This window comes from Chionomys nivalis, chromosome 6 (assembly GCF_950005125.1).
Source record: "Chionomys nivalis chromosome 6, mChiNiv1.1, whole genome shotgun sequence".
Lineage (NCBI taxonomy): Eukaryota > Metazoa > Chordata > Mammalia > Rodentia > Cricetidae > Chionomys > Chionomys nivalis.
In genome coordinates, this window is record NC_080091.1 from 9,550,996 (window position 1) to 9,573,821 (window position 22,826).

Sequence of the window (22,826 nt, forward strand, 5' to 3'; positions counted from 1 at the left end):
AAATATTTAAAATTTCATATTCTGTAGTCTTTGAAAGATATGAAGAATGCCTATTTAATTGAAATATATCTCTATATATCTAGAAAATCTAACTAACATGACTACAAGCTTGACTATTATTGATGATTATCCACTAACAACCTATATTTCCTAATTATACATTACATTTTTAAATGAACTACATAATCACAATACCTTAATCAAGAGCAGAAATAAATATACATATAACAAAATTGACCTTAAAATCCATACCAATACAAATTATTTATATCTATATCATATCCCCCTTTAAATGTAAAAGAATATTTATAAACAATATTTGGGAATATGGGCGCAGTTTTTTTTTTCTCCAAATTGCTTTTTGCTGAATGGGGGCGCTGTATTTAGATCTTTTATGGTGTAACCTGTGTGTCAGGGTCATCTCAGTTGGCAGTTGAATGAAGTAATTTTTTGAAGGTATTCACAGCAACCTTTAAAGAGGGAGTGGTCTATCATACCATATTGGGATAGACGCAATCCATAGAGTCTCATCCTCTGTGAAAACAAAAGAAGACCCTCTCCAAAGCATCATATCCTTAGACCCATATTCTGAAATCATAATACCCTTATATCCATTCTGGTTTAGCTTGGCAGCCCATATAATGAAATGTCTCTCTGCATTTAGCTCCTTTATAGTCAAAAATTTTAAAGAAAACATAATAATATAAAGAATCCACGTAATGGCTTTGTGGGAGCCCAGGTAGTTTGGATGCTTACCTTAATAGACCTGTATGGAGGTGGGTGGTCCTTGGACCTCCCACAGGGCAGGGAAACCTGCTTGCTCTTTGGGCTGAGGAGGGAGGAAGACTTGATTGGGGGAGGGGGGGATGGAAGGTGGTGGCGGGGAAGAGGCAGAAATCTTTAATAATTAAATAAATTAATTAATAAAAAAATAAATAAAAGAGAAAAAAATAATCCAGACTCTCTGTGAATTTTTCATTTTTATGTGGCTTATTTTTTTATTTTTTTAATCTATAACTATTTGTACTCTGTCTCTTTAAAGACTTTACCCGTTTTTTAAGACATTAACTTTATTTTTTTATATATATATTTTTTTCTCTCTCAAGCCTACGTACATTTATCCAACAGTGTCTGAATCAGTTTTATTGTGAATCTGTAATTTTTTTACTATCCAGGAGCATTTTTTAAAATGTTAAGCACTTTTTAAAAACTTAAGTTGCACCATGTACAGATAATACTGTACCACCTGTGTCCTGTTCAGTACAAACGTTAACTGCGCTGTTATTATGGTAATTATAGCAACAGATTAATACAAGATCCACCTCCATCACATTTCATATTCAAAGGAAAGATATACTTTTATGGTGACCTTGATTGAATTTTGAATTGTGATCTTTTTATTCAAATGAAAAATTGTACAATTCTTCCAAAAATTACAATAAGCGAAGTTTTTCCAGGTCCAAACTAAAATTCTGTGAATTACAATAACAAACTTGTTTATTAAGTCATAAAACATGAAAGTGAAAGAGAATATATTTATGAAAATTTTTATTATGTGAGCAGCAGATACCCCTTGAAATGATCATGTTCCAACACACTTTTTATGAAGACAGAAAGATTTGTTTTCATCTCTGCATGGATATTGCAGTGAGAAATCATTCAGCTTTGGGTCCGCCTTGCCAAAGCCCGACAGACAGCAGGGATAACAGGCTAGCAGGTGTGACGATGATAATTAAAGATATTAATGGTGTTTGGATGCATTTCATGACTCCTGTTAACTTTTATAGCTCAACTTGTCCTGGATGAGACATAATTCTAAGGCAAGAGTTGCCTCAAAGCTTCCATCTTCATCAAGCATAAAGAAGCGCCTTTCTTCCATGCTTTGCTCACAGCAAACACTTGATATTCTTGTCTCTGAAAGCCATTATTGAAGTCAATACCAGGAATACTTATTTCTGCAGGGAAGTTAAATCCTGCTGGGATTCTAAGCCAGTGATCTCAAAATTCTAATATTTTAAAATATTCTGAATATATTTGAGTTTCATATTCTCATATGGCTGTGTGGAGTATTTAATGAATTACAAGCCTGATATTGAAATCTATTTCAGTATATTCCTAATAAATGTGAATTTTAGCAATGCAAGCATACTGAATGTATCAATAAATGAAGGTTTGGCATCAGAATAGGTTATGTATGTAACTAAGGTTGCTTCCACTATTTCACAATTTAAAGTCTTTGTTAACCAACAAAATACTTATGTATAGAACTAGCTATGAAATTCACCTATCAGAAAGCATGCCCTGGTTCTGCAGATATATAAACTTTAAATAGTGTCACGCCATTACAGGTAAATATTTTGGATCACCAAAGGTCTTGAGTTTCCCATGTAATGGGACAGTGATTGTGATCAGTGGTATTTCCTTGACATAAGCATCCACATAGTTTAAATTATCCTCGAGAATTAATGATTGAAACAATAGGCCGGGTAGTTCTTAAGCATTTTCTGTTTTATATATACCATCACTATCAGATGGTTCAGCTTGAGTATTCAGTAACAGATGGAGCTGTTATGTTCATAGATTCTCTAAGAGCAGGGCACTTACTGGTAACATAAGGCTCCAGCAGACCTTTATAGAAAGCAAAGATCAGGAGTCAGGTGCTATGGGTCTTCTAGAAAGTAGTACAGCTGTTTCAGCTCTTGAAGACACGAGAGACTCCATCTGGAATCATTCTTATACCTCTCTACCTATATGACTCAGATATCTGCATATGCCAGCTTCATCCCATCTCTGTGAAACCTGCTATTCTCTTCTTGCTAATCATTTGAACATGTCTTTTGACTTTCCACACCAAAAATGGTGGTCAATAACATCTTCTACCCATGTGAGCTACAGAACAGCTGGTTCTCTCTGGGTTCCTTAGCTGAAGCACCACGGAAAAGACAATAGATGCTTCTATAGTTTAGAGTCAAAATCTGGGGTAACTTTTACTGGGTGGTGGATTTCTCATACATGCTACCTGGGAAATAGTCATAATGGAAGCCGCCATGAAAGGATGGATGTAGATCGTGAAACTGAATTCTGGCCCTTTGTTTCTCTTCAAAAGAACCAAAATTATTTAATTCACTGTATTTGGAGTTATATCAGCTACTGTGATCTTTAGCACCTTGATTAAATTTTTGATATCAGCAGCCCCAATTTAATCATTTCCATAATTAGTTGAAAACAAATGTAGATTGATTGGTATTAAAAAGAATATCAATATATTTCACTAATATAAAATTATGTCTTTGAAAACTTACACAAGCTTTAATGTAATAAACTATATATATATATAAAATAAATTGAATAATGATATAGGAAATTAAGGTTTTGGTTAATGAAACTTTAATCCTTTCTTTTTTATTGTTTTTATTAAAACTGTAATAATTTCAGGATACCTCAAAATGATATAAAGTAAAAAAGAGCAAGGTAATATATCAATAAAGTGTATCCATACTATTCTATTTATTTTTCAGATTAATTTTTTGAAGACTGAAGTGGAAAGAAAGAGCAAGATGATCCGTGACCTACAGAATGAGGTAATTTTCACATTACAGGAAATTGTACACTAATCAAAGAATACACAAAGAAAATGCACGTAGACTTTTAACCAGAAGTTTGGAGAATTTGAATGCTCAGCTGAGCTGCAGTAACATAACCACGGAGAGCAAAAGTGCTGCAAAGAATTACTATCTCACAGCTGCAATGAGCTTAGGAAGTAGAAAGGATTTCATTCCATTGATTTTTATTTTTCAAGATAATTGGAACCTACGTCTAGGTTTGAATATTAAATCTGATTTTTAATTTATCGTTCTCTACATGCAGAGAAGCCCTTGTTAAAGCTCATCATCTGATGTTTCTAACTGCCCTAAAATGATAAGAAATGATGCATGTGGATATTTACTTTTGGAACAAGCAGTTTTAAATTTCTTTAAAGGAGTCTATAAATGTAGTAAACAACAAAAGAACCAAATGTCAATGAACATTGTTGTAGAGAAAACCCTAGTAAATTAAAAAGAAAACCCACTTCAGTTCAACTCTAAATATGTGACTGGAAATTTCTCTAAGGTAATCATTCCGTCCACTTGCCTCAGTGAACACAGTGCTGTGGAGGGGATACAGTATTTCATAATGTAATGGAGTGCTTCGTGTCACTATTCTTAATGGATTCCTGCACTGCCCATAGATGAACAGGTGCTAAGTTTTGCCTCACACACACCCTGAGCCCAAGATGAGCTCAGGATATTTTAGTAATATCTCCTCACAACATTCTAACCTTATTTCTGGTGACTTGCCATTCTCGGGATGACTTTTGACCAGCCCATTATTATGCGTAACTCTGACATAGCTTTTACAACATACTATGAATCATCCACATGAGTCCCTAGAGCTACTGGGGACAGTGCCAATGACCAGACAACTCAGCATGGCAGAACTTAGCTGCCTTGGAGATCTGAGGCAAGGTGTCAGAAATAAAATCAGTGTAGCTCAGGTCTGTCTGAAGTTTTGGGACCATGATACCTCCCAGTTTCCTCCTAGCGTTTGCAGCCTTAGGCTAGTACCACTCTCTGACCTGGAGGAGTTCTGCTCTTGTTCACACTTGTGGCTTCATGGGGACTCTCTTCCTTGTCTAAAGTGTTATGTATAGGAATCCATTACTGAGTTTTAGTACCCACTCTACTCTGTCTTGACATTGTCTTGTTGTGACTGCATGTGCAAAACTCCTAGCTGTCAATCAGTTTGCATTTTGAGTTTCTAAGTGGATTGTGAATAGGAGATTGGTAGTCTTCAAACCATTCTAGGAGTTTTGATCTCTGGCATATTAACAAAAGTATCTTAGCAACTTTTAATAGGCAAGGATCAGAAGTATTGCGTGTAAGTTCGCATGTCTTTGGAAAGGAGTAAGGAATTCACACTTTGGGATGTTCACCCACCACAGAAAACAATGCTTTATTTCTTATAGTGAAAATAATTGTTAGTTACACATTCACGTGAAGAAAGGGGTTAATTTTGGTGTTTTTTTTTTGTTGCTGGGGGCAATTTAAAGCAAGCTAACTAGCAAAGCATACATTTTACTTTCTGAATCAAGGCTGGAAGTGTCTGTTAGAAGAGGTTTTACATTAAAGCTAATGTGATTGAAATGGCCAAAGTGTAATACACAGAAAAATAAATATGAAGATGGCCTCTATCGTACACGACTACAGAAAAGAACTTTTTATTCGGCAAAGGAATTTTGACTTGGCATTTCAGAGGTAATGCTCGCTCATTGTAGAGATACTCATTCTCTCAGGGGAGTTGACAGTCTGCCTTAGACACTCCCTCATTTCATGTTGTGAGCAACTAATTCCACTATGTAAATTATTACTGAAAATACTGGTGAGCTACATACATTTGTGGAAGTTTAGAATTGGTCAAATTGGGAGTTCATCTGTGTTTACAGCCGTATCGGCACTATTTTTTTTTTTTTTACCTGATAGATGATTATGACTCTAATTCTTCATAGAAAAGTAAATGTGAACTTTGGTTGTGTGTCATTTATTAAAGTCACTTTGCCATTCATCTACTTTGAATTGTTGGCATTTTAGAACATGTGGAAACAATGCACCTTAGACATTTGAAACTTGTTAAAACCCCAACAATGGTAAGCAATTACAATCATCATCGTGATTATATTTTGAGGTAATTAATTCATTAATCTGTATGCTTTGCATAAGTATTTTCTTAAAATGGCTTAAGCAATCAAAACTCCATGAATAAAAATACCAGAGTATACTTGGCTTCTATCCTGTGTTCACAGACATCACAGATATCCTCATAGTCTCTCTACAAAGTAAACAAAAGTACCAGCCATTCACTTCACACACACTCCATCATAGGAACAGGGAATAGTGATAATTCTTTGGCTTGTTTTAACAGAAATTTCCAGAGAAGATTCTAAATTACTGGCATGCCTACAACAATCATTACAGCCAGGAAAATAGGAAGTTCAGTTAGTCACGTCTTCTTCACACTTCTGTCCTTAAGTTGTGTAGGTTTTATTCAACTTAAATCAAATAGGTTTCCCTTGAGAAAGGAGGGTTCACTAGAGAAGAAGAGAAAATACCAGAGCAATAAAAGAAAATATATCTTGGAACACATTGACACTTCTATTACCTCCTGACTTCCAAGCTCTTTTTTACAGTAAGCTCCAGAATATAGAGGGTAAATCACAGTTTAATAAATTGTGATGCCCAAGGCAAGCAGAATATACTAAAGTACTGTTTTTCCCAGCATTGCTTCCTCATCTAGACTTGCTCCTCATTCTAAATATGTTAGGAGTCTGCAATCTTCCTGTTGTGCATATCTTTCAAGTATTTATCATTTCCACATCAATGGTGGCAGAAAACATCTTCTGATCTAACACAAAACAATCAATTCCCTCCACCTCTGTGTCTTGAGAGAGTTGGAGAACTGATTTCATTTTAGTCTTCCTGGTTTCATGACTCCCTGACCATTGTTTTCCATCTCCCCAGCTCTATGTACCCCAGAACCAGCATCATCACTGCTCATATAGCTTTTGAGTATCAGCTTGTCATGGTTTCCCCCTCTTAGTAAAACCTTACTCAGTCATCACTCAAATACATGGACTAAACCTAGGAGAGTTAAAATGTTACAAATTATTAGAGATTTAAGAAAAGGATATTTATGAGAAATTCCATTACAGAAAACCTAAGAAACTAAAAGGAGTGCTTCTCGCATAACAGGACAGATGAATGAACCCCATGTGTGAAACGTTAGAGGAAGAAGGTAAAATATGGAAATATTGCTTACAGTACCCATCGTGGAAACCAGATTTCCCCAGAGGTCATTATTTCAATGTCATAAAAATAATTCCTCTGTGCTACACATAAATAAAAATCCATGAACCTCCCATTTAAGACCATTTGTAGCCTCATAAAATTAATGCATAATGGAAATCTTCACATCTTACTCTTTGACCCCTCCTAGCATTTAATCTTTCTGGATTGGATTATGTAGTCACTAATCTACCTGCCATTTGCACTCTGCACTTTTCAGAAGTAAAGGGCATGGTGCATAAAATCTGTCTATTAATATATATTAAGTGTGTAGTGCAGTTATATTAACAATAAAAGTATTGATTGTTTTGTAAATTACAAGAATAAAGACTAGCTTTTCAGTATTATATCCTCCATGCATTTTCTTGACCATGTGTGACTTCTGATCAATGTTTGTTGAGTAAAAATAAATAATTCATTTGCAAGCAAGTTAAGACTATGATGGGTACACCCACAGAAACAGTCTACCTGAGCTAATGGGAGCTCACCAATTCCAGCCAAGCAGGGAAGCAACCAGCAGAGGACAAAACTAGTCCCTCTGAATGTGGGTGACAGTTATATGGCTGGGCCAGTCTGCGGGGCCACTGGTAGTGGCACCAGGATTTATTCCTACTGCTTCTACTGGCTTTTTGGGAACTTATCCTCTTTGGATGGATATCAGCCTAGATATAGTAGGGAGGGCCTTGGACCTTCCCTAAAGCAATGTGCCTTGCCCTCTCTGAGAAGTGGATGTGGGATAGGGGAGAGTAGATGGAGGGAATTGGAGAAGGGGAAAGATTGGGAACTGGGATTGGTATGTAAAATAAAAAATACAATTTGTTTTAATAAAATAAAAATAAAGTTATAAATGAATAAAGAAATATGCCCTAACCAGACTGTATTTTTTGCAACTTGAGTAGAATAGACAACTTTCATTATCAGATAATAATGAGACTATGAAATTATGAGAATTATTTCTTTTCAGATTTTCCATATGCATATATGTTGCATTCACATGCACATACAAGTCAATAAATAATAAAATACATTTCAAATATATAGAGTGGCTCTCAATCATGAATAATCAGCAAGGCACATGTTAATCAGTGCTGCTAAAAGATACTCCTGGTTTGTTTTTTCTTTAGCAAAGAGAGACATATTTTACATCAGTTACTAATGTACTTCATTGAAAAAACAAAAAATAAAAAAATAGAAATAAGGGATGGAAGAGAGGCAAGGAGGAAATAAACAGGGAAAGATGAAAAAAGGTTTATGTGGATTGATATTCAAAAAAGAGGATTCCCTTAAAGGTTTATTTTTGTTTGTGTGTGTGTGTGTGTGTGGTGTGTGTGTGTGGTGTGTGTGTGTCTGCTGAGTATGTGTGCATGCAAGCTTGTGGTATGCATGTATGGATGTTTGTGTGCGTGTGTGAGCGTGTCTGTGTATGTGTGTGCTGTGTATGCATGTGTGAGCAAGTGGTATGTGTATGGGTATATGTGCATGTGTGGGTGTGTGTATGTAGGTGTGTGTTCATGTTTGTGTGTGTGTTTGTGTATGTGTGGTATAAATAAAGGTGTCCATGGAGGTCAGAAAAAGGTTTCAGATGCCTTGAAGCTGGAGTTACAGGTGGTTGTGAGCCACTCACTGAATTCAGACCCTCTGCAAGCATGATACGTTGTCTACTAAGTCACATCTCCAAGTCAGGAGAGAATTTTGCCAACATTAGTGATGTAGTTACTTTCACTTGTGAATTTCACTAGTAATATAGGAATTTGGATTTTAAAATCCTGATGATTTTCTACATTTTACCTGTCAGAGTCAGTAATTTTAGACATTTAGTTTATAGAAACAAGAATATGTAACTCAGTGGGTGACTCCTGAGTGGCAAATAATCTCTGTGTGAATCCACTGAAGTGACCATAGGTGTAATAAGCAGTTGCCTGGCTTACTTTAAATTGTCTTTTGATTTACCTGAAGCATTTCTGAATATTCAAGAAATGCTCCTGTTTCCTTGTACTTTTATAAAATGACTGTCAAAATTTCCTGCCATGTCCTTAGTACGTGTCTTAGAAAGGTGGATCATCTGAAGTTATCAAGGTCATCAACCAAGCTACTTTTATAATTTTATCATTTAACATATACTTATGGCACTAAAATATTAATTTTTTTTACAAATATGTTATCTTCAGTTAGTACACAATATGGAGATGTTTTTAAATAATTACTTAAAATTATACACTCTATGTTCCTTATTCAAGATATTATGAACTATCAGTATTTGGAAAGGGAAAAGGGCCTGAACTTAGGAATAGGAAGACATAGTGGTTCTATCTACTTATCATCTGTCTGTCTGTTTCTACATCTATCTTCAATCTACGTAACATTTCTCACCATCTGTCATCCTAATAGTTTATACTCTAATATATCTATTTCAGTTTTAGTAATTAAATGTTACTTAAACATAGACACTAATGCCAGTCACATAGTTCTTTTGAGGGTACAATTGTACAGTTATAAGGACCGCTACCATTGTTCCCTTCCTTTCCCTTTCCTCATTAATGTAAAATGTGATTGCATGGATTTCTACATATTAACAATTATACCAATTATATATTCTTCAATTAAAACTTCCTGAATAATACACACATTTGCCTAAAACATGTCCCAAAACCTTATGCCACAGTTAGCTTTAAAAATATTCATGTAATAATTAAGATTTTTTTTTTTCGAGACAGGGTTTCTCTGTGGCTTTGGAGCCTGTCCTGGAACTAGCTCTGTAGACCAGGCTGGTCTCGAACTCACAGAAATCCACCTGCCTCTGCCTCCCGAGTGCTGGGATTAAAGGCGTGCGCCACCATTGCCCAAATAATTAAGAATTTTAAGGTGGTGAGATTATCCTGGATGACACTGAGAGTGACTCAAGTCACTCACAAATGTCTTCATGATAAAGAAGCAGAAAGCCTGTAAGATAACTGTCGATAACAGGACCTTTATGCTTGATGATTTGAGTTCTATCTGTGGACCCACAATGTTGAAAAGGAAGAACCCCTCTAAAGAGTTGTTTCCTGACCTACTCAAGTAAGCCATGGCATGCGAGCACCCCTGAATATACACACACACAAAATGAGCAAGGCAGGAGAGAGTGTGAGAGAGGAGAGAGAGAGAGAGTGAGAGAAGAGAGAGAAGGAGGGAGGGAGGGAGGGAGGGAGGGAGGGAGGGAGGGAGGGAGAGAGAGAGAAAGAGAGAAAGAGAGAGAGAGAGAAAGAGAGAGAGATCTGACTCATGCACAGGGTGGAGGCAATATGAAGAGGAAAAAAAGAGAGACTGGGAGATTGGAAGACAGAAAAACTTCAGCTAGAGCCAAGGACTGCCAAAAGCATAAAAAGGTAAGGGGCAAGTCTACCTTGGGAAGCTCTGGAGGAAATTTACTCCTTGAAAGAGGCAAGGGACAGATTCATTCTGGGATCTCTGGAGGGATCTTAAACTCTACGATTTTGCCCAAATGATTTCTAAATTTTGTCTTGTTTCTTTCTAGGACCACAGAATACATTTCTATTGTTACCCTACTGTCTAGGTTGCTATTGCATTGCTGTAAAAAGACACCATGACCAAAGCAACTCGAGAGAGAGAGAGAGAGAGAGAGAGAGAGAGAGAGAGAGAGAGAGAGAGAGAGAGAGCGCACATTTATTTGGGGATTGCTTATAGTTGCAGAGGTTTAGTCCATTATCACCTTGGCAGGAAGCTTGGAAAACTGAAGGCAGATATGGTGCTGGAGAAGTAGCTGGGAGTTATACTCAGATCCAGAGGTTACAGAAAGAACTAGCTAGGCACTGAGCCTGGTTGGGGCTTTTGAAACTCCAGTTGGCGCCAGGAAGCTGGGTATTCATGTAACAGCCTGATCATGCTTCTTGTTGCAGAATGTAGACTCTAGGACTCTGGATAAAGAAAACAGTTGAATTTTTTTGGAGGGGGCTTAATGAGCCATATTAGTGGGAACTTGGAAGACAGTGGTGCTGGGAGCAATGTAGATAATAATGGTCCAGCTCAAGATGTTGCAAGGGGTTACAATTAAGATTGTCTTAAATCTCAGAAGAGACTTGAACTTTTAGCTGTTTGTTCATTTGTTGTTTTTGTTTTGTTTCATTCTTTAACATAATTTCTTAATTGAATCTTTTGGAATTTTACATCATTCACTGTAATTCCGCTCACCCCCCCAGCCCCTCCATATCTTCCTCTCACCTCTGCAGCATTCACCCAAAAGAAAACTTTGAAAAATCAAAACAAAATAAGCAAGCAAAGAGAAAAAGAAATAAAAAAGAAACTAAACAAAAAATTAACAAAAAAAATCATGTTTCCTGGGGAGTCTATACCAATTCACTCCAGTAAGACAGGACAAGGGCAGGGAAAGGAAATAATTTTGTTTAAATACAGCTTGGGGAATCAGTGGTTGTATCTAGGTTGCTTCCATGACCGTGGGGCAGAATTTGTGCAAAGGAGAATTTCTAGCTCGGGCAGATTCAAAAAGCCCAACCCAGCATGGGTAAGGACTCACAACAGCCAGTGTCTCCTCACCAACTCTGGGGAAGCTCCTCTGAGTTTTCCTATTCTTCAGAATTGCTTACTTCCTGTATGCTACTCACAAGACAATGGCGTGGCACTTTCTTTGGCTTGTGAGTTTTACAAACTCCCAAGTCTCCTGAGCTTTCTCCTCAGGAGAGACTTTCTTCAGTACAGAACAAAGAGCCACAAAGCAATGGCCAATTCTGTGTACTGTTATTAGTTATGAGACTGAGCAGAAATACTAGCAAGCATTCCATTTCTTCAGGAAAAACTTAAAGATTTTGGTACAATACACATGTATTTATCACAGTTTTCCAGAGTCGTGAGCACAGACCTATATAAGGAGGAAATAATATAAAAAGATTCCCCAAGCCCTCTCTGAAATCTTTGTCTAGTGTGGGGGAAAAAACTCATAAAGCCAATAAACTAACATAATAGCAGAATAGTGTGTAAGAGGGTTCACATACTTTATTCCTTGACCACACACACACACACACACACACACACACACAAACAAACAAAAAAATGCTCATGATTTGTGATTAAAATATCCCAAGTGGTCAATGCTTGCATTCAACTTTCTTTCTCCTTGTTATTCAGAGTCCAGAATGATAGTCCACAGACAAGAGTGACACAAAATCAATGTGGTCCCTCTGAGCTCAGTTATCACAGATCAGTGACACACAGTCAGGAGATTGTTCTGAGTTCCATCATCACAGATAAGTGTGACACACAGTCAGGAGGTTGTTCTGAGCTCAGTCATCACAGATAAGTGTGACACACAGTCAGGAGGTTGTTCTGAGCTCAGTCATCACAGATCAGTGACTCACAGTCAGGAGGTTGTTCTGAGCTCCATCATCACAGATCAGTGGCACACAGTCAGGAGGTTGTTCTGAGCTGTCATCCTAACCTGATTTGCAAATGTCTCCATTTTTTAAACTCTCTTTGTTGCCTCACTTTCATTTCCTCTCCCTCCTTCAGTCAGAATATATAATTTGTTCATAATTTGGTTTGTTAATAAAAATAATTGTAGATTTATCTCAACCTCAGAGAACACACTGGATAGAGAAAGTTTCTTTTTCTTACCAGTCCCTAGCTTCTGAGCATCAAAATGATCCTAAGATTTCCCTCTCTTTGTGTTTGTGTGTTTGTGTGTGTGTGTGTGCATGTGTGTGCATGTGCTTGTGTCTGTAAAAGATGCTACAGACACCAGCAAAGAAAATAAACATTTCCATTTCCACTCTTGCTTCCCTATTTCTATCTTAAAAAACCTCTTACTACATCATGCTTTATTAATCATCTAAAAGTGATATTGACCATCTCAAATGAGCTATTTTATAGAAAGGGCACTTTGTGGATGAAGAACACCCACGCCTTTCCTCATGCCCTGGGGGAATTAAACGTAGCTCACTGTCTCCTGGAACAGTATAGCACAGCGTCGACTCCATGAGAATAGATGCACAACTTTCTTTGTCCAATAACATGAAGTATTTTTTAGCATCATATTCCCCAAATGGGTATAAAATCTGTCATATTTATTTTATTTTTTCTCTTGATTTAGTTTATAACTTTAGAGTTCTTATCAATTTCCTTACTACAAATATTTATAATACCTGGTAAAATTTATTGCTTTATAAAGAGAGTCTTTGAGGCTTTCTTTTCTATACTCAAGTCAGTGACTGTGAATTTCAGGGCACTCCACGCCTGTGTGTTTAATGCTCTTAGCCTGCTTAAATGTCTTTTTAAAAAAAAAAATATTTATTTATTTATTTATTTATTTGTTATGTGTACAATATTCTATCTGTGTGTATGCCTACAGGTCAGAAGAGGGCACCAGACCTTATTACAGATGGTTGTGAGCCACCATGTGGTTGCTGGGAATTGAATTCAGGACCTTTGGAAGAGCAGGCAATACTCTTAACCGCTGAGCCATCTCTCCAGCCCCCTGCTTAAATGTCTTTAAGCATCATTTTGTCCCATCTTTTGTAAGCTTCCATTGACTCTGTCTCTCAAAGGTGAAGTGCCAGTGTTTTTCATTTCAAAATCAAAAGGAATATATTATCCAGCAGTGACGAATGAGAATCTCTGATAGGTTTATCCGATAGCAGAGTCTTTGTCTCAGACCACAAAACCATGTCCATGGTCATTGAGAGAACCTTTCTCTGAAACAGCGACAGTGAATACTCTGGTGCGGAGCAAGGCATCTTACATCCCATGCTGCTACCCCTAGAAGCTTGCACTCCACAAAGTCCAGGGGTTTGTCTTTATTACTTATTTATGCAGTATTTTTGAAATATGTGTGTGTGCCTGCACATATATTACATGTATCCGTTCTCCAGATGTTAGATAAAATTCCCTTGTAATCAGCCCTTGAGGAAACTGTTGAAATTCCCAGAACTGTGTGAAAACGGAGAATCACCTCTGCTTGTCAGTCCTTTTTGTCTCACACTGACTTCCTCCTTGCTGTTATTCACACTTCAATTCTCTCTCCCTTTGTCCTGCTGCCTAGCTCCTCTGAGGTCTTTCAAACGTACACTTCCTATTAGGCCTACTCTTTTCCACCATATAAACCACCCACTACTATGGAATCTCTATTTCCAGTGCTACCAGGTAGGCCCTGCACCTCCTGCCCCTATAGCCTCCTGATCTCACCTTCACAAACCCTTCTGCCTGAGCTGCTACCGGTAGAACAATGATAAGGAGACAGCCACACCCGAAGGCAAGAGGAGAAGATCAGCAAGAGGCATGCTAACCCTTGGATGGTGTTTGCTCATGCAGACAATATAACAGCGCAAACAGCTCAAAGATAATATGGTCATGGTTCAAGAGAACAAAAGTCAAAAGCTGAATGACATGAGGAAGATAATCTAAGATGTAAAAATAGAATGCAACAAAGAGAATTACTAACAAAACTCAAATTGAAATGGTGTTGAAAATTAAAAACCAAATAGGCCAAGTTAAGACCTCAGTGGAAAATGTCACACATAGAATGAAGCATATGTAAATCTCTCGCTGACTCTCAGTGTCTCTGTCTCTGTCTCTCTTCTCTCTCTGTCTCTCTCTCTTTGTATATATGTGTGTCTCCTAAATCTAAGGGAAGGAAGGCTGTCTGCACAGGCACGGGCAGTCTGTAGAACAAACATTACAGGACCAGAACAGAAGCTTTCCATGACATATAACGTTTACCCTTTTCATGGTTTTATGTGTCTCCCTAAGTACAGATGCTGGAGAACTGTTCCCTGGAGCAGCAGTCTAGAGGGACCTGAGTATGGTCCATGTACTGATGCTCTGCTTCATGAACGTTTCTTGGCAGTCAGGAAAGAACTGAAGCTACAACAGCTTTCATACTCTACTGTTTCTTTTGTCCCTCCCTCCATCCCGTCCTTCTTTCTTTCTCTCTTTCCTCCTTTCTTTCTTCCTTATTTCCACAAGGGGATTTAACAGCATGGAAAATTTGGACAGGCTCTTGAAACTCTGACATGTTTTATCCGGTGAAATTTTACAGCATCATTAAATGAGGCAAGGTCTCAATTTCTGCAAAGCATGTATAGAAATTTGAACATGTGAATGGGCACAGCTGGATATGGGTAGAAATTTACACCACCAGCCCCCATACAAAAGGGCAAAGGAAGAGGAGAGTCCTTAAATGCCTACCTAGGCCAGTCGACCATTGTTTATGAAAACTGGGCCCAAATGTAGAAGAGGTGACCTTGCCTGCCTAAGAAATGCTTTTATTTTTTAATATTTCTTAGAAATAGTATACCAACTCAGAGGTATTGTGGCCTAATTTGAGATAAGAGAAAAAATAATTGGTTTGCAGTCATGACATTCCCTCTAGAAAAATAGCCAAGCCAGATCCCTGTGATAGAGAAAATAGAAATCTCAAAGGCATTGAAGTCAGAGCACATCTTCAGAGCTGAACGAGGGCTGTAGGGCAGGCTTTTTACAGACGGGCCTGTTTGGATGGAAGACCTGTTAGTCTCTCATATATAGGATATCTGATTTTCCACCGGTTTCAAATAACGTTTCCTATATGAAAATCATACTCGAAGAAACAGCTAAGTGAACAAACAGAAATGAATGTGTTCTGTCTCAGGCAGTTTTATTTTATCCTCAGCTTCAAATGTTGCTTGAGAAATGGCTGTTGAGCCTTGTAGAACCTTTACGCAAATGAACTAGTGTTTAATGGGGTGTCAGAAACGGCCACTGAGCTAATTTCTGTCTGGAACTGCCAGATGGGTTAGCATTTCATCTCTTCTCTCTTCTGAACACCTCACCTAAGCCCTGCCACCAGCAATTCCAAGGACATCAACTGCAGAAGTCATGTATTTCCTTAGCTGGTGAGTTCTTCAGAATGTGAGAGAAATGTGATGAAGTTTTTGAAGTTTTTGAGGTGGGAGAAAATGGACAGGGCCAGAGAGGCACCTACAGAATTAGCATTGAGTTTTTAGTTTGTTTCTTGTTGTTTGAGGCGTGGTCTCAAACCATGCATCACAAGTTGCCCTGAAAATCAAAGCCTCCTGCCCCAGCTTCCTTATCGATAAGATTTTTTTTTTTTTTTTGGTTTTTCGAGACAGGGTTTCTCTGTGGCTTTGGAGCCTGTCCTGGAACTAGCTCTGTAGACCAGGCTGGTCTCGAACTCACAGAGATCCGCCTGCCTCTGCCTCCCGAGTGCTGGGATTAAAGGCGTGCGCCACAAGGCTTGGGTCTTCATGCCTGAATTCAGAAGTATTTTTGGAGAATGAGGCCACTATAATTAAAATCCAAAATATATTTTAAATTAATACCCCTTTCCTCCTTTTCTTAGTATAAAAAAGAACTATATTTTGACAGGTATATGCTCATATTTGTGTGTTTTATATATATAGTATATGTGTATATATGTGTATGTGTTATATATGTATTATGGGAGTGGTTTAGTGTATGTTATGTTTGTGGTATATGTATATTTGTGGGATGTATGTGATGTGTGTATAGTGTATATATGTGTGTGTTTATATGCTATGCGTGTGTTCGATCTATATGAGTGAGTATATATGTATATGGTATTTACATGCTTTGTATATATTTGTCTGTCGATATAATATGTGTGGCATGTGTAGGTTTATGTAGATATGCTTGTGGTGTGTGTGTGGTTGTTTGAGGGGGAATGAGTCTATGTATATGTGGTTTTCTCTTTGTGTGTGTGTGTGTGTATACATTTGCTTGTGCAACCCAGTGTGAAAATGATGCTGCTTAGGGAACCACCATATGAGTGGTTCACTTGGATATAAAGTGCAAATAAAATGGCTTTTTAAAAAAAATATTCAATGCATTATCTTGAACTTTCTCCTTATAATTTTACAGTGTGGAAACATGGCTTAAAATGACTGTTTTTTCATGACTCTGCAAGATCACAGAGCAGTGAGGAAGCATGTCTTCCCCACAGAAGCATGGAGCTCCAGCAACTGACTGCATGGAAATGCAGAGGCCAGCTGGGTTCACAGGCGGCTGTGTCCTGGCTATGGGCAGAATGTCCAAAACATAGCATGTTAACGAAAGTGAGGTGGAAGCTATGAACAGGTATTCAGGAAACTGAAAACCAGGGTATGGTGCCCATGTTTCTACAACGCAAGCCACAGTACCCATCTCCACTTATATTTTCAGTGTTGGTTACAGCCAGATCTGTAGCCCTGTGTTTTCTCTTCCATCAGTTCTGAGCTGAGTTCCATGGCAGTTAGTACCATTCTCCTTAAAGGAATTATAGGCCTTATGTTTTTTTTTTTTTTCTGGGGATTCTACTTTGCCCTCACTAACCTTTGTTTTTTTTCCAGCTTTGATTTCTACCTACAGGCCTACTGTGGTTTTAGAATTAATGTCAGAGACTGACTGGTCTTTATGGCTCCTTTCCTAGCTCATAATTCAGAATGTGTGAATACCCAGAATACATTACATCTCCTGTGTCACCTGATCTGCTTTTCCCTGTTTGTTAATGCCTTGCACACAGATAAGAGGCTTCATTAGTTGCTGCTTGTATATTCCTAAATACAACAGTATAACCTGCTCAATCTGTGTATTACTTCTATGTGTATTTCGGGGTGACCACTTGGTACTGAATAACCAATTGGTGTGCTCATCCCTGGGGGAGACTATTTCTCCTTCTCTCAGAATTCCATAGTTGCTTTTAGTTCTTTTTTGGAGTTTGATTGAGAAAAGGAAAGAGGGAAACTATATAATCATATTATAATTCAAAACGGAAACAATATAAATTAAAGAGAGGGATTGAAGATGTAGCACTTCTACATCTCATCCTGGATGTTTTCCAGCCCGGGCTTGCTATGCTCACATTGCTATGGAACTGTTAAAGACAACACTATCTCCTCTGTTGTTAAAACAAAACCATGTATTCATCTTAAACAGTACTGTTTATCCACACTGCATTCTGGTGTTCTAGAAACTCTGGCGGCTCAGCATAAGTCAGGCACAGGAGGGATGGAAATGAAGAAGAAAGGACAAAGAGGGCAGAAAGAAATTTAAGCAGACATGGAATCTAAAAATCTATGTGAACTCAACAAAGATGACAGAAGGTGGAAAAACAATCTATCTCTATCTACCCAGTAGCTGAAGACTTATTTTACTAGCAAGATGGCTATTCTAACTCCTCAGGATAAGAGAGGATTCTGCAATTGACACTGACTTATTGGATTTGATGGTATAATGTTATGACATATATTTTTATTACATTAGTCTGAATCATGGGAAGGTATCTGAAAGAAATCTAAAGTTGTACAGTGACTATTCAAGGCATAGTGGGAAATCTTTTCTGTAAATTAACAGAGAAACTGACTGCTTTGAAATACCATCTTAAGTTTCTTTTCTACTTTGAGCTCATTGTTTTGCTGGTAGACAAATGCATGAACTCTCTGGGCTCTTAAATGTCACAGACAGTTTGCCAGATGCAATTCCACACACAGAGCCAATGGTAGGCAGTCAGCTTCTATTTCTAGTTCCACAAATCAGCCACTTAGCCTCTCTTTACCCTTTAAACATATGCTTAATTTGTTTCTTGGTAAATTCCATGAAAATAATGTTAATATTGGTAAGAAAACATCTGTAAAGCAATTAAAATGACTCACTAAAATGGTAGAATTAGAATCTTCCTGTGGGTCTGTAGGAATTAGTGGTGAAATATTTCCTGTGTCCTATTTTGCCTGCCAAGTAACATCCACATTCAGAAAAATCTATGTTGAATACATTGAGCTTTTGTCGAGATTAATGAGTTATATACATATGTTTAAACTATTCACAAAACCAGTCATGATGAACTAACTTGAAACCTCAGTACTCCAGAGACTGAAGCAGGAGAATCATGAGGTCAAAACTACACTGAACTGTACATGTGACACTGACTCAAACAAATAGAAATAAGTATGCAGAATAGAGAGCAAGTCCTTATTCACTATAAACCTGAGGATATGGGCAGTGAGATAGCTCAGCAGAAAAGGTGCTTGCTGTCAATCCTGGCAACCCGAATTCAATTTCTGAGACCCACATAGTGGAAGGAAAGAACTAATACCACAAAGCTGTCCTCTGATCTTGACACCTAATGTGAATAATAGATTGATAACGGATGATAGGTAGATAGATAGATAGATAGATAGATAGATAGATAGATAGATAGATAGATAGATAGATAGATAATAGACACAGACAGATGGACAGATGAATGGATGGACAGACAGACAGATAAATATAGACAAACTGGCATATGTAATAACAATAAGGCAATCCTGAAGGTATGGCTTCTTGACAATCACCTCTTTCCTTTCTCTTCCCTGTGGTTCTACTCTGCCTTCTACAACAAAGAGCCTCTGCTCAGACATGTGGAGTCATTCTCTGTTTTGAAAGGTTATTGTCTGAGACACTCCTTGCTTCTACACCAGAGGCATCTTTGTGAAGAGGTCAAAGCAAGGGTTTTGTACTGTGCCCAGGTCCTAGTTCAAGTCTGCAAGACATGGAAAGATCTAAACTTCTCCATTCTTCAGACAGCAGCACCTATGTCAGTGCTTATTACATGAAACTAAAGACACGATCAACACTGTAAAGCTCTTACTGTGTCACACATAATAAGTCAACTGGTATTCGTGGATAGTCTCATATCTACTCCAATTTGAAAGCATTCGTTGTATAAGTTAAAAATTTGCAAATTTATTGCTGTAGAAATTTTTCCATTCTATTTTTCTCTTTATCCTTAGGAAAATGAATTACTTCTCCTTTTGTCATAACCTTATATAGTGTAGGCAGCCATCCTGACACATAATTGAAATATTTTTAACTATCTGCCATGTTCACTGTTCAGTGAGGACTTACTTCTGGACACTTGGTTCTTGGTGTCAAGCTTGGAACAAAGGATATTTGTTACAAGCTTGCACAGAAGCAATGGATGCCCATTAAGTGATGTTCATAATTTAAAACCAAAACACCAAAACAGCACTCAAGAGCAAAACATACAACATTGCCAAGCATGATAGGTCATTTCTACTCTTGCATGTGGCCAGAGAAGTTAAAGCAGATAATGCATGAGTTTGAGGCCCAACTGTGGTAGGTGCTGAAACATTATATTTAAAATATGTCTAGCAATAAAATGTCTCCTCTATCTCTAGAGAGAATATTTATGAACCTCCAACATTTCATGGAAGAAATGGAATTTTTCCTGATTCATGCAAATGTCTTTTCTTTGAATTCTGAAATGAATTTTATGTGTAAAATGGACTTTCCTTCCAGCTCTGCCCCTGCAGAATGCCCTCTTCCAGTTACAACTGATTTGGTCACTAACCCAAAAACTATGTTATCTTTTTGTGTTTAAAGTCTTTGATTGTTTGTGTTAGGTACAGCTTGGTATTTTTCAAGAGATAAACTTAAATCCCAGAATACTAAGCTTTCTAATCATTATTAAAGAATGCATATGGGAGAGCAAAATAGCAAGTATTTTTCAATTACATTCAACTAATACTGATTTTTTGCTTGATAATGGCAATCTTTGTTTGTTATTAAAATTACAGGCTTTAAACTAAAGCAGAAATGTGTTCAACTTTTCATAACTAAGTCCCTAACACATTTTTACAGAAAAACATATCTATGGATTTGTATCACTGTTTTAATAATTTCAAGAACAATAGTACAAATAACACTCTGCAGTAGAGGTAAAGGAATTCCATATTAATAAGTCTTTTAATACCAAGTAAGGAAATTTTAAAAAATGTGTTATAGTAACTCTAATGCCCACTAAAATACACTGTAACATTATTCAGATATTAATCAGAAGTTTTATACACTCACCCCCTGCATGTCTGGATTTAAAACTCCTTTATCACACACACCCATTCCCTAGATGGCTGAACCTAAGCTTCCTTTAGCCCACTACACTCACTTGCTGGATATGTGGACCTAAGCTTTCTTTAGCAAATACACTCACCCCCCTGGATGGCTGACTTACTTCTTTGTCGTTGGTTGTTAAGAACAAAAGCTCTGTGTATTTCGAATGTCAACATGTTCATTGTGAACAGAGTGGAAGCTGTTACCTGGCACCATTTTTACAGGGCTCAAAAACTAAGAATGACAGGATTCCTCTTGCAAAAGAGCAGAGGCAGAGGTCCTCATTCAGGATGGGTGGTTTGTAGTAGCGTATCTCTTTACATTTCCTTTTCTACTAATGACATTAGTCACGTTTAGAATCCACGTCATTGATATGCCATCAGGTGTGCATTGGTTTCTACTAATGACATTAGTCAGGTTTAGAATCCAGGTCATTGATATGCCATCAGGTGTGCATTGGTAGCACCTTCTGTAAGCTTCCCCAACTATCTATTTACTTATATGAGACTATTCTACTGAGGTTTGGTGAGGGATAAAAACAGTTTCCTATCTTGTTCCAACTTTTATCTTACTATTGATTACAGTAAATTTATCCTAAATTGTAGATGAAATTTTAGACAAGTAATATCCTCTTTAGAACCTTCCTTCCTCCGCAATAAAATAATTTACCATATTAACTCTAAAATTCCAGTCTCCCTCTTCCCCTGTTCTACCCCTCCCTCTTCTCCCCCTTCTTTTCTTCCTCCTTCTTTTCTTTCTCCTTCTTTTCTTTCTTCTTCTCTTCTCCTCCTCAACCTCCTCCTCCCTTTTCCTCCTGCAATTCCACCCAAGCAATGAATTGTAGAACAAAGTAGGAAAGAATTCTTTTAAATCCTTTGGAGCTGATTAAAGAAATGTGGAAATTGATTATAGTGAACTTACATGAGACAAGATGTAAATAAATTGCATTTTCACTTACAGTATTTTAATTCAAAAATATTTTATTTGTTATTACTATTATATACAAATATATAAATGCTACATACTAGTTCATAAAACACCAAGAACTAAGACAATATCACAAAACCAGCTTGACCCTGTCATAGTCAAATTCATATTTTTTTAACCTATGTGTTAAAATTAGATGTCAAGCCGCAGGATTTGTCTTGTCATTTGGTAAAATTCTAAATGGTTTACAGATGATAATCGTCTTACTTCTCAGCACAGGGGTCACTGTGACAGGTTAATTATCAATATTTCCACTTTATCACTGACAAGTAACCCCTACCTGACATTGCCTCACTTCCTGCCTTGAAGTTTGCATGCCTGTATTTGTGAGTCTTTCTGTATGTTTAACATCTTTTGTGCTTACTTCTTGTCCAAAATTAAACCAGCATGTAAGAATTAACTTTTGAAAATGTTTTATTTGGTACAGTGTTTTTCACTTGTGAGTCTAGTACTTGGGAGGTAGAAGAAGGAGAGTGAGATGTTCAAAGTCATTATATGTTGTTTAGGGAGTTCAAAGCCAACTGAGGTTGCTTGAAGTCCTGTTGAAAACACATGCCAAAACAAAGATAGTGAAAGAATGAGTGATGGATGAATGAATGAATGAATGGTAGAACAAATAAACAAATAACAGTTTTAAAGGCATAAACCTGGGACTAGAGAGATGATAGGCAGTGAAGAAGGCTTCCTACTCTTGCAAAGGACTCTAATTCAGTACCCAGCATCCACATCTGGAAATTCACAAACTCCTATAACCCCAGTTCTAGGGGATCTGATGTCTTGGTCTCACCTTTGTAGGCACTCCCACATATTCATGTACTTGCACATATGCATAACTGCAAAATAGAACAAACCTATAAAAATGGCATGGACCCCAGAAAATTAATAAGAATAAATTTGTGCAAAATCTCTTGAGAAAAATATGCTCAGTGGTCTTGGGGCTTGAAATGATTCGTGTGAAATCAGAGTTTCTCCATTGTTTATGTTTTGGAGATAATGTATATTTTGGAGAAAACATCACCATTCTCTATAAAAAGGGATTGTTTATGTGTTATTAATATTACTACCATA

At 37.3% G+C, this 22,826-nt stretch overlaps 1 protein-coding gene across 2 annotated transcripts in view; it reads left to right on the forward strand.

The window, feature by feature from the left end:
- Window positions 1-22,826, forward strand: part of LOC130875937 (leucine zipper protein 2-like) — a 351,484-nt gene that overhangs the window by 196,891 nt on the left and 131,767 nt on the right. For both annotated transcript variants that reach the window (XM_057772254.1, XM_057772255.1), the window contains exon 5: window positions 3,519-3,581. In XM_057772254.1, coding sequence (XP_057628237.1) covers window positions 3,519-3,581 — 63 coding nt within the window. The remainder of the gene's footprint in view (window positions 1-3,518; window positions 3,582-22,826) is intronic.